The sequence below is a fragment of the Varanus komodoensis genome, unplaced genomic scaffold, assembly GCF_004798865.1.
Source record: "Varanus komodoensis strain SLA01 unplaced genomic scaffold, ASM479886v1 scaffold1, whole genome shotgun sequence".
Classification (NCBI taxonomy): Eukaryota; Metazoa; Chordata; class Lepidosauria; order Squamata; family Varanidae; genus Varanus; species Varanus komodoensis.
This window is the reverse complement of record NW_025335268.1, coordinates 131,126,278-131,139,703: the sequence shown is the minus strand read 5'-3', so window position 1 is coordinate 131,139,703 and position 13,426 is coordinate 131,126,278. Positions and strand designations below refer to the sequence as shown.

Genomic DNA, 13,426 nt, shown 5'->3' with positions numbered 1-13,426 from the left:
TACACCCACCAAGCCAGTATTCAAAGAATTAATTACCCATCCATACTATGTTCCCAGCCTGGCTTGCTCCCACGCCAGTAATCTGTCTGTGTTTTTCTTAGGAAATATAGAGTCACCTAAAGCCAGACTTGACTCATGTCTCATTCGGCCTCTGGAAACAACTTTCATTTGGACAGAGTTGTTGGAAATGGTTAATAAAGTTCTGTGAACTGATTGGCAAAGGGTACCTTAACATCCCGGTGTGCAATGTTGATTGAGTGTAAATACTGAATGGCTTCTCCGATGCTCTTCATGATTTCAGAAGCCTCTGGAGAAGATAAGAAAATAAGCAATGGTCTCTCAGATTTTAAAAAGAGTTACATAGAACAAAGACACAGGCAAATTTCAGAGCAGAAGTAAGCATTATACGGATTGTCCATGAAAGCAACAGTCCCATGTCATGTCCCTTTGGAACATATTAACAACTTATGACTAGCTTTGATATTGTTATACTGCATGCTTAGTACACCTTTTGCATACCATTTGTGGCTGCTGGGAGAACCAGGAGAATATAGTGTCATGTTTCTTACAGTGATTTCATACAGATAATCCTCCAGTCAGTAGTTGTAGGTATCCTGATGTCCTCCGGAAGTTTTGGACTATAGCCATAATCTCCCATCATTGGTTCTAGTGCTGATGAGTTGTATTCCAAACATCTGGAGTGCATTAGGTTATGGCTTCCCTCTAAATTTTGATTTTAGGGATACCCACACTTTGCTATGACATCTAAATCAACGGATCATGTTAAACACTTGCCTAAAATCAGAAACCCATGATTCCAAGTGTGATCTCTTATTTTGGTTTATTCTTTAAATCAGAAGAGTAAGTGCCAAGCAAACAGTTCTCACATAAGACTCTGGCTGTATCATGAAGAGGTGATTCTGGGGACAATTTCTTAAAAAGACATTTGAGGACTGATGGTGCTACAGGCAACATCCACTGGTCCTTTATGCTGCCACCTGTGATGGTGGTGGCCTGACAAACTGACAAATAGCACTTTCCCCGCTGCAAATTGTTTCCCAAGGCATCCCTGAGGTGGGGATGGCAAGATTGCAATCACCAGTCTGAAGCATTGCTAGGGAGAGGAATGGCAGCTGCTAGCCAGCAGTCCCCAGTTAAAAAGGCCCGCACTGCTGCCAACACAAAAGCGAAGTTCCCCTGAAATTCTTTAAGAAAGTTTACCCTTCCAGAACAGAGTTGTTCACTGCCTGTGAACAGAGTGGGAAATTTGGGGGAGCAGCATTCATGCATAGCAGTGAATCACACTTTTGATCACACTTTTGCAATGTTGACATCATGGCAAACTTTATCTAGCACTAAGTAGAAAACCAAAAGGCAAGGAGCAAGCAAGCCTTTGTCTCTTTCACAGTCCTGAAATTAGAGGTAAACCAATTCTTTTCACTACAAGGACAAGGGCTTTTGTTTCTGTTTTGCCAAAAGCACAGCAGGGTTTTTCTTTTTCTTTTCTGAATCAGCTTATTCCTACAAATCAAGGCTTATTAGCAGCCTTGATTTGTAGGAACCCAAACAAAGACTTGTTTTTTGTGCTGCCAGGACAACCCAATATCTGGTCTCATAGGATGCCATGGGTGATTGGCTCTGATCCTGATCCAATATACTGCTTCTGACTCAAGCCCCCTGTCCACTCAGCAGTAACTATCGCACTATTTGCACTTGGTTCCTGCTGGTTTTAACATACTACTACTACTAATAATACTAATATAAAAATTAAGTGGATCCAACAAGGACGAGGTCTGCTCACACCTGTTCTAAAGCATGGTTTGCAAAATAAAATGAGACAATTTAGCCCTTAAAAAGTCTTCCCTCACCTCCAGATGTGTTGGAGAGAAATTCCCATCATACCCAGCTAGCCTGACTGTCCAATTGATTGGGAATGATGGGAGCTGAGGTAAAACATGTCTGAAGTGCACTAAGTTGGGAGAAGGCTGTCCTGGAAACCAAGCACTTTTGTCTGAAGTGTTATGGCTCTTCACACACCGTAAAGGCACAACATAGTAGTGCTTGTGCTAAGCTTTGTGAAATCTGTGGTATCACCTCATACCTCTTTCTGTGAAAGCCTGGTCTCCTCTGTCTTGAATTCGGCTGAAGAGTTCCCCACCATCCAAGCTGAAAGTCACAACCAAATTCAGTTACAACATGACTTACTGGCTGCATAAGCAAACCGGGGCTGTCAGACTAATGCTAAATGCATGTTAAGACATGTTCTGACCTCCAGTGATAACCTGCACAGATGAAAAAAGGATCACAGACCAAACACCACAGCCTGTGCTTTCATACTGCCTGTGAATATTCCAAACAATACTTTTTAATCAGTTCACACATCCATCTGCTGGTCATTCACTGATACCTTACAAACTTGTACAAATCAGCCCTTGGACTGAAAGGGGTTTCATCAGGTGTCACCCCCTCTCCCTGCCCAAAAGTCCAACTGTGGAAATTTGACTTTCTAAATAGATTCCACTGGCACCGACAGAAGCTTTGTTAGAAGCCTAATTGTGCAGAAAAGGGGTGATTTTAGAGGAGAGACCACCATTTCTGCACAGGGGGCTTAAGGCCATCTCAAATTAAATATGACAGATGGCACAATTTAAAATGCTCTAGTATATAAATTCCCATGTTTTCAGTCATCCCAGGTTCATTCCAACTCTAGCTAAACTTGGCATTGATCTTAACATGGAACCCCCTGCCAAGGGAGGGTTTGTTGGCCGAGATTCCTGTCAGCATGCCAAGACATTTCTATATTGTCAGCCTCTGTGGTATAAGTGAGCCTGCTGAGTTGAAGGCTGTTTTTATTCTCTTTATGCACAGGACTAACTCTGAAGACCACTCAGAACTTTTGACTTGTTCATACATGGTTCTGAGACTGCTAACCTTATTACCCCATAATGAACACATTGCATGAACCTAGCAAGATTGAAACTGGGTTCCAGTGTGCTTCTGAGCATAATTCAAGGTGCTAGTTTTGACTTACGCAGATTGGGCTAAGGGAATCTGAGAAACTTCACTAGAAAAACTTATTTTATCATATAGTCAGAATTATATAGCTATATATTATAGTTATATTTTAATGCGTTGCTATGCTCTGGGTATAAGCTGCCTTGAGATCCACCTGGATAAAGGAGGGATAGAAATGTTTTAAATATTTGCAATGCTCCCCCAATGGAGATTCGCCTGGCATCTTCCCTACTTTCTTTCTGGCACCAGGTGAAGACCTAAAAAAAAAAAAAAATAGCTACTTGTCACAAGACCTTTGTTTTTGCTTTGTTTTGTTTTTGGATCTATTTCATTGTCGTTTTAGTAAACTTGAGGTTGGAAAGAAGCCCTTGACATTATAATAGCTGTATGCATTAGGTCTGCTGCTTTTGTGGCTAGGGCTGTTATATACAGGCCTGAACAGAGAAAACCCATGCATATCCACTGGTTGAATACATGGTGATAGAAGCACAGGAGTTCTTATGCGGTTTCTGGATTTCTTTCTTCCAGTGAGCCTGGCATTGTACTAGACAGCCGACAAGTCACCTTCCAGAGCTGTGATTCCAGCTAGGAAGTTCCAAGTGAGCAGCAGCAAACTGCATGGCTTGCTTCATCCCAGCAAGCAGCATCACTCACCATTCCATGACTATCAGGAGGCATTTCCGACCCTGGTAAAGGTTTTCATAAACATCCATAATCTTCACGATATGAGGGCACTGGGATGCCCTCCAGTGGAGCTCCACTTCCCTGCGTGCTTTTGGACAGTCTTGCAGCATCTAGAATAGGGAAAGCAAAAGGAAAAAATGTGAGCTCATCCCCTGCCCTCTGCCGCCACTAAACTTTTATTAGCACACCTGTTAATACCATCCTTGACTGACAATCATTAACTACTGATAATCATTACACACAGTTTACTGCAGGGTAGAATCTGCTTCATGAGATACTTCCTTCCCAGATTTGGATTCCCTATAATTTATGACAGATGTGCTTCTGAGAAATATGGCATCCTTTGCATAGCTTATATTTCTCATGTTCACAATGGTGAGGCAGATCATAACTCCATTTTACAGTCTGAGGCACAGAATGTAATATATCTGAGTGCATAAGTGATGACTGCATAGCTAAGAAGGTATATGAATCCAGGTCTCTCAGGTTTGAGGATGACTCTAGGTTGTGTTGTGTTGTGGGCACCTTGAAGATTCAACTTTCATCTTCCCAGACAATTGACCATGAAGGTTTGGGCTGATGAGAATTGTAATCCAGCAACGTCTGGGGATTGTCCCCTCCCTTGAACTCTGAGATAACACTGTGAATCCAATGTATGTAAGAGCCAGTTTTATCCTTAATTCATGTATTGCCTAATGATGTATAATAATTGATATAGTCACTCAATAACACAAATTTTCTGGGTGTCTAAGAAATACAAAATTAAAATGCAATGTAAATCAGTACAAATTATTAAAATAAAAACATAATTGAAACATAGATTTTAAAATGAAAGGCCCACACATGCTATTTTATCTCTGACTGATAGCTGAATGCATGAGCTGACCCCACTGACTGAATTTAATACAATATGAAGTCTCTTTTGGTTTGAAATGCATTAGCTATTTTATACAAACAGACACATACACCACCACCACCATCATCAAGTTATGAACATAAGATAGGTTAAGCAGATCAATGCAATCATTACTACTGATTCTGCTAGAATATTTATATTTCCCCCCAACTTATCCCAGGAGCTTTAGGATAGATTATTGTCTAGCCTACCTTGTCTTCTCCCATCCCAAGCAACCATCAGAAAAGCAGAAACATGGCCAAATGCCTCACTGAGAGCTTCACAAACAAGCAGGGATTTGAACTACTTTATCAGCAGACAGCTGTACCATGAGGGGTAAAATAGCAGAGAATCTATGTATAAAGCTCAAATTCGCCATCTAGTGGCAGATAAGTGCAACCCCTGCTGCTTAGTTGCCAGAGGACTCTAGATGCAGGTTGTTACAGTTAAGCAGATATCAGGTATGAAAGTTCCAGTATGAATGTAATATGGGAAATTAAAATGCCCCATTTGCAGATCTGAATTGTTAGTTTACTGATTAAAGTTGTATTTAGAAAAATATTTAGCAAATAAAGAAGCCCTATTTGAAAAATCAAAACAATAAAGGAAAAAATTTGTTGCTGTTTGTTTGTTGCAGCTAGGCTGGTCATAGGCAAAGGAAGACATAGTAACATGCAAGTCATCTCTGCAGCAATTTAGCTATTGAATCTTCCCAAACAGGCTCCATGCAACACAGAGCCAATATATATGATGCACAGAAACCATGTAAAATAATGGCCAAAACATGAGCAGAATGGGTAACTTGATAGTTCCTAGCTTGAGCCTCGAACACAAAAAGCTGTCACTATGACCTGGTCCACATGTAAAAAGAAGCCATAGGTTAGACAATCCATGACATGGGCTGCCATACATAAGCGGGAAAGAGCGGACACACTGCCTAAAGTATGCCTACCATTTCCATTTTTACTTAGCAACCTATATTCAGTTCCTTCATAGGTTGCTAAGTGTGTCATACACAGATTGCTGTGTTGGTTAGGAGTTAAATACCCGGGGGAGATTAAACGATTCCATTGTTGGGTTACCTGCTAGGCTAAACAACCCAGCACTAAGCACCTTATGGAAGAGCCAGTCATGCATTGCTGAATAAAGTGGAAGGCAGGCATCAAGGAAGAGGGTATCCATTTTCTCCTGCTTTTTAACCCATGGGCTGTGTTTACATGTGAAGTGGCCCACTCAGTACTTTTGGCTCTATCTACACCAAATCCCCAAATACTTCTGCTGCCAGTGGGTCAAAATGAGAAAGAGGTAATGCTCCCAGTAACTTTGGGAAGAATCCAAGAGAATGCTTCTACAAGTGGTACAGATGTTTTGCTAACATAAACCACTGCCTACACAGTGCAACTATCACACAGTCAGAAGAAGCAATTCACTGTCAAAATGTAATAGTAATGCCAAATTTGGCAGAAAGCCACCACCCTTCTCAAAGAGCTAGCTATGTAGTGCAGGCAGCGGCTTATATCAGCACAATGTCAATATGTCCACTGGTGCACCTTGCATGACAAGCTAACCCTATTGAAATACCCTCTTCTGTACAACTATTAAAGGAACAGGGGCTCAGCCCTCTTTCTCACTTGGCCATGCTAAGTTCCACTCCCGATACCTTAAAAGATGCTTTAAAAAAAAAAAAAAAACTTCCTAAAACTTTAGTGTCCTCAGCAAAATTGGCCACATCACTACTTACTACTAATTCCAGATCATTTACAAATACGTTGAAAAGCAACAACAAACAAGACAACAAGAATAATAAGAAATATGCAAAGAGTAAGTGAAGGCAAATGAACGGCTCTAGGGCTGGTGGTCAGTCGGTGGAAAGACTACTGGGGAAATGGCAGGCACTTCGCCCTTTATCGTGGGGAAGGGGTGCGGAGTTCCCGCCAAAATCCGTTAAAACTTTGAATCTTTCCCAGCTGCAGGCACTGCGCAGGCGCAGCACCCATAATGTGCGATGCACAGAGGCCACAGCGAAGAACACTACTTACTACTAATTCCAGATCATTTACATATACGTTGAAAAACAATTGCCCTAATACAGAACCTTGTTGGACTTCATTAGTGACATCTCTCCACTGGAAGAAATCACGTGCCGTCAGGAAATTTGGTCACCTTATTTATTTATTTATTTATTTATTTATTTATTTATTTATTTATTTAAAACATTTCTATGCCGCCCCATCGCAACAAAGCCTCGGGGTGGCTCACAACACACAAATATTTCCTTCTATGCCACATATATTGTCACATCAGCAAACTCAACCTACCCTAATGCTACTGTTCTGCAAGAGAGTCCTTTTGGTCAGCTTTGCATTCTGCCACAGAATACATAGGCTTTTTCTGCACAGAACAACAAGCATTAATATAGGTTGTTGTTGAATCAAGGGCAGTCAGTGAATCATAGGTGGCCATCCCATGCAAACTTTGTATTATGTTGTTAACTATGAACAACCCAGGAAGAGAACCCATGGTTTGTTGCTGGATTGTGAACACTCCATTGTGATCAGCAATCCACAGTGAAACAATGGTGCAGGGATTGCATGTAACAACAATCCATAATCAACAACAACCCATGATTCAATGACAATCCATACTTAACCCATAATGAACCCATACTCTGATTTTTGTTATTAGTGAACCAAGTCCATGCCTCTGAATAGAAATATGTTCAGCTTATCCAGCAGGAGGAGCCCATTACTTCAAACATGACCATTTCCTTTCTGTTTCCTAGAAAATATTTGTCAGCCCAGCAAGCCTTCTCCTCCTCACATTTGTCTGTGGCAAACTATTACTTAGCATGGGAGCATAAACAAGGGAGAGTTAATTATGCATGGCAGGGTTGTAAATATAGGAAGTCAAGGTGTCTAAATGTGAAGTTGTTCTAGTCTGTCTGATGGAGCCTAGATGGATATAAATCTCTTTTCATTTTCTAGTAGCAACCGACAAAAAGTCAAGAACGATTCATAGTTGAACAGTTAATTTAAGTTATACTGCTGAAATACTGAAACCTTAGAATAACCAGGAGTGCATGTTTTCTGTATTAGGACTGAGCTGTATTCAGTTCAGGTAGGTCCTGAGTTCACTGGTCAGTATCCAGCAATGCGGCTGTGCCACCACACTCTCCCTGGGACTGCCAACAGGCCCTGCTATCCCTACCCTCCTGCCTCTGCACAGCTGTGTGAGAAGCACTGTTCACAGGGCCAGAGGAAGAACTCTTCCAGGCAGAAGTCCACATGTCTTCCTATAGGAAAATCTACCCGGCAGGACATGCTTCCTGGCACAGGAGCCCGTGCTGCTGTCCAGGCAGTTCATGGCAGTGTGTGCATAGGGGAGTGTGGCTACATGTGCAAGGGAGGGGAAAGAGGTGTGGCTGCAGGCAGTATGCTTGTATGTTGGCACAGAGCAAGGAACTCTGGTGTTACTGCAGCTCTTCTAGAGAATAAGCAGGGGAACAAAGGCAGCTGGCTGAGGCCACACCTGAGGGAGAGTGTGTGCCAGTGAGGGGAGGCAGGCAGGTGCTGTGCACAATATGCTTGATTTTCAACTGTGGGGGATGATGGGATCCATGCCACCATTAGGAAGAAAGGTGGAGGAAGGTGGAAGCCACCCATGCATGGAAACCATGCACCTGTCTGAACCTTGGTCCAAAGGTAAGATATCACACCACGTGGGTACAACATGGCATGGTTTAGCATAATGAGCGAACATAGCCACTGAGTAAGAAGATGCAAGCTGGAAGATTAGGGGAGGCTTGAGGTCCCTGAGTTCCAGCTGAAGCCTCTTTATTCCCCATTACAAGTATTGCACTCCTGGTTTGAACTGGAGAAGCGCACTTTTAAAAACTGCATCCCTGCATATGTACCTTTCCCACTGATTATGCTTTTTAATCATTAAAGCATAAAAATGCAGTTTCCCAAAATGTGCATTTTAAAAGTGCAGATTTTTTTCTGAAGTTTTCATTTTGTGAGGAATATGCAAGCTTTGTCCACAAATTGTGGGTGTTACATTTGGGGATGCAAATGAGGCAGACTTCTGATCTTCTATGAGTTTAGGGTACAAACATTTGCATTGCTAAGTTCACTATGTAAGAAAGGAGAGGTGGGGGAATGGAGATGGGTCAGCTGCATTCTCCCGTTAACCACATGTCAGCATTGCCTGTTGATGTGGCAGTTAAAGCCTCCAATATTTAGTTAAACATCACTCTTCTGAAAGCAGATAATGAGGTTTCCCTGGAGCCCAAGCTGCAACCAGCAATGCTACAGCAACAAGTCGATGACAGCTTGTGGAAAGAATGCGGCACGTGGCCTGTGGAATATGCCTGTGATAAAGCCAACCACCAGGCATCCAGTCGGCACAGGGTAAGAGGGAGGCGGCAGGGTGCTGGCCAGAGCAAGCCACAGTCTCAGCACTGTCCAAACCCACTCACTGCACATGTGGGCAGAGGTGGGAGGAGGCTCCACACCAATAAAGTCACTGGGACCCGGGAATAAACCCTGGGCCAGTGAGGCAGAGTTCTTTGCTGCAAATCAAAAGGAGGAAAAGAAAGAAAAAACTCCTTGGGACGTATTCAAATTCCCAAAGGATACACCTTTGAATGGCATTTAACCTGCTATGCAATAATTCCCCACAGCCCCCATTTGGAGACAACAGGGCTATGCATACTTTTAAATTAAAAAATAAAAAGATCAGGCAATGCAAACCATGTGTCAAGAAAACATGCAACCTGCATCATTTCTGCATGTCTTATATTTTTACACAAACACGTTCTGCTTCTGCTAATCATAGGGCAGTGCAGAAAGTAATGCAGGGTGTGGATCTCAAGAACTCTCATCAGCCACATGTATAACGTCACTGCTTATCCTCACAGCCAGAAGGGCTAATAACTGGGTTTGGGGTTGGGGTTGTTGCTTATAATGGAACTTGGATTTTACAGGTTGCTGGACTCTACACCCAATTCCACATATATTGGCCCTCACACCCTGTGGAAATACATTCCAATTCCATATATAACTAAGACCGGTAGACCTGCACTCTGCAATGATTTGCCATACTAGAAATGAACTCCCTTTTTTCAAATCATAGCTGTGTCTTTGCAACAACAAAGGCAAGGGCCTCCTGGAACACAGGCAAAGGGGAAGGAGAAACAGCTAAATGAATTGCAGGAACAGTGACCTCTTTCATGAGAAATTGCTTAATGACCTACCCGCATGTAACCTAGCAAAAAGGGGGAAACAAATGCATGAATAGGATTACATTCTATAAATACACATGCACAACCAACAAGAGCTAGTTAAATGGTTTTTCTAGATAAAGGACAACTATGATGCAAGGGCTAATGCTTATAAACCTGTGAAGGTTCTTATTTTCCCATCAAACATGATAGCAACCACCTGCGTGTTAACAGCAGAGAAGCAAATGGTAGCAGCTCAGCAGCACCTCAATATTATTGAGCATCCAGAGGAAATCTCTCCTCTGCCATAGTGAATAATTAATTAACCCATGACTTGCTGGTGTGCTCCTCAGTTCTGCATTCTGTAAAGGATCAAAAGTTGCCAGCCCTAGGTTGTGAGCATTACCTCCAAACCCAGCCACCCAAGAAGGTCTTCCCTTGCTGAGGCAACACAGCAGTACTGAAGTGCTGGTTCCTTTCCCACAGCTAGTAAGCTCATTTCATCAAGATAGCATCATGGAATCATAGAACAGTAGAATTGGAAGAGGCCTAGATGGCCATTGGATTCAATGCACTGCTGTTGCAGGACACCAGTTTATACCATCCCACTCAGATGGCTGTCCAGTTTCTTTCTGAATGTCTCTAGTGTGGGAGAGCCCAGCACCTCTCATGGTGCTGCTGTCTCCATATCATGCATTCTTGCTGTCAGCACACATGGCAAGATAAGGTGGGTTATCCCCAGTTTTCTTGATGTGTCAGGTAAATACTCCTTAGTGTATTAGCAAGTACTGTTAGTGCTTGATAGTGTCCAAAACATGTCAGGAGGATCCAGAAAGCAAAATGGCCCTTTAAGATTCCCTTATTTTTGTGTTGGTTTTAGCTCAACTGATGAAAATTAAACACACACACACAAACCAGCTCTTCCCTCCCTTACCCCACCAAATCACGGGGAACAAGAAAGAAAGGGTGAATCTGCTTGCTTCTGTTCCCACAACCCATTCAGGGTGCAGCCATTGAGAACAGCACCCCCATTTCTTCCACCCAAGAGCTGGCAAATACAGCCTTCACACCTGCAAACTTTCCACCTGGTTAGCTGCATGCACTTGTGGTGATGTGAAAAAGCAGAGACGTTTAAAGGGGGAGAAATGTTGTCAATTCCTCCTGAAAGAGGAAAAAGGCTGCTGCTGCTTGTTCTTGTCCTTGTCCTTCCAAGCCAGTGAGACCCTGACCCTAACCCTTTCCCTCCACCCAAAAGGAAGCAAGGATAGCCCCTTCCTGTATGAACTCTCCCGTGAATTAGCTCTATTGAAGTCAATGGGATTTAGTTGCAAGCCAGTGAAGATAAACTGATTTACATGCATATCAACTAGTTGTTTCTCAAGCAAGAAAAACATGAAAAGACACCACAAACTTCAGGGGAAAGTGGGGAGGGCATTAGCAAGTCAGAGAAAGAAGCCAGGGTGGGGTAAGGGAGGCAAGAAAGGCTCCCTTTTGTAGAGTCTGAGCCCAGATGGAGTCCTTCCTCTGCCCCACACAAACTGCAGGGAAGGGAAGGGAAGGGAAGGGAAGGGAAGGGAAGGGAAGGGAAGGGAAGGGAAGGGAAGGGAAGGGCAATGCCAGCTGAGTACACATATTATGGCGCATGCCATGAATGAAATGCAAGAAGGAGAAAAAGTCAGAATAAAGCTGGTCATGAACACTCAAGAATGAAAGGAGAGAAACCATGTGAGAGAGACATAAAAGCAGCGGCATTGTGTGTCATGGAAGTTACTTGGGCAAATGGGTACTGGAATAAAAGCTTGCTTAGGGAATAAAATCTTGTGGGTTACAAGCCCCCACAATCAACTGCCATTGTACAGCATCAGTGGAGGAGGATCCTGGATGACCAGAACAGAGAACAAGTGGGTTGTTATGACAATGCAAATTAATATTTGGAAATGGAATTCAATGTGTTTTCAGGAAAACAAATGTAGCGGGTTGGATTCTATCATTTCCAGCTCTCTGTTTATCCAACTTTGTTTCCAGGTTCTTTGAATCACACATTGTATTTACAATACACCCTGTATTTACAATACACAATGTATTTACAACATTGTATTTACAACCCTTTCAACTGAATCTCACACAGCTCCTGTGACTATGGAAAACATTGTATTCTCTGGAAGCAATTTTGAATCTGATATGGAAACAGGAAATAGAGTCACTATAAAAAGCAAAAGAAATAATACAGCCCTAAGAGACTAGAGGAAGTCATTGCCTTGCCTCCCTGTGAAACTGGGAGATCCCCAGGCCACCCACTGCTAAAGCATGACCTTGGAGTCTGAAGGCCATGTTATTGGAATCATACTCCAGCTATTAATAGTGAGCATGCCAAAGCCTTCCAGGCTTTTGAAAAGGGATGGGGTTCTCATTGAGGGGACATGGTTTTCTGAAAGGAAAAGTGTCTCAGCTATATACAAAGCTGTTTTTCTTCCTAGAGACTAATACACTACCTACACTTTGGACACTCCATTCTCCTAAGCCCAGTCTATTTTATTTAGCTTGTATATTACACTAATAGTCCCATGGGACTCTCATGTTTTACTAGAAAATGACAATGTGCTCTGGATTCTTTGTACTGATCAAACATGGAGGAAATATCTCCCATTGACTAGAAAGGCACGGAATAAATTGGCCAGCAGTTCTTCTATCCAATGGCTGGGACCAATGGGGACTTTTTATTATTAGCAACAGCCATGCACGGAAGATTTGGTGGGCAGAGGGAGGCGGTTACACACTGTAGTCCTCATCCCCTGCACTTACTTTTGAGTAAAATAAATGCTATATATTTAATGTAATCTGACCCTTAGTTGCAGGTAATTGCAAGAACTCTGGGGTAGGGTGCTTGCAACTAAATAGAATGTTCTTTGCCTGTCTGATGTTAGTTTAGCTTGGACAAGTCGACATTCCAATATGGAAGAAGACAGAAATTGAGACAAACATATCTTGATGCAAAAAATAATGTCTAAATTATATAACACCTCCTCCCTATTGAAATATTTTTCCTGAAAAACAGCTTGCTACATGCCTTTTATTTTCATTTTATTTAAACAAGATTTAAACTCCCTTCTTCCAAAGATATTTCATCTCAACAGCATGACAGCTCCATAAAACTTTTTAATCAAAAAGCTACACTCGGGACATTCCAACACTTGGTTCTCAAATATTAGGTAATTGGTATAGCATGGTTTTCTGAAAGGCATGCTTACATTTATAGGACTTTCTTCTGTCTGCACATCATTGGATTGCACCTTAAATAGATCCAAATCTGCATCCGTGTAATACGTTTATTAGGCCAACAAAAAAGTCACAAAATGTTTCAAGTTCTCTTCATCATGTAAGACATTGCAAAACCTGGAGAGGGGCTGGTCGGGAAGGCTGGGCAGGGGATGGGGGGAACTAAGTCATGGTGTCACCATCCTCAGAGCTCCAAGATGAAGTGGAAGAGAAGAGGGTCAGCAAACACTGAGATCAGACTTTAATAAGACATAGGACTGCTGGGAGCAATAGAGGGGATGTATTGGATCCTCCATTTTTGAAAATATAAAATTGAGCTGCTACTCAGAACTGTC

At 42.4% G+C, this 13,426-nt stretch overlaps 1 protein-coding gene across 1 annotated transcript in view; it reads right to left on the bottom strand.

Annotated features, from left to right (window-relative positions):
- The window catches only part of MAPKAPK2 (MAPK activated protein kinase 2), a 95,316-nt gene that overhangs the window by 15,377 nt on the left and 66,513 nt on the right, over nucleotides 1–13,426 (bottom strand). Inside the window, exons 2-4 of the mRNA XM_044446382.1 lie at nucleotides 3,670–3,809; nucleotides 2,102–2,166; nucleotides 228–307 (exon numbers count right to left, since the gene is read on the bottom strand). Coding sequence (XP_044302317.1) covers nucleotides 228–307; nucleotides 2,102–2,166; nucleotides 3,670–3,809 — 285 coding nt within the window. The remainder of the gene's footprint in view (nucleotides 1–227; nucleotides 308–2,101; nucleotides 2,167–3,669; nucleotides 3,810–13,426) is intronic.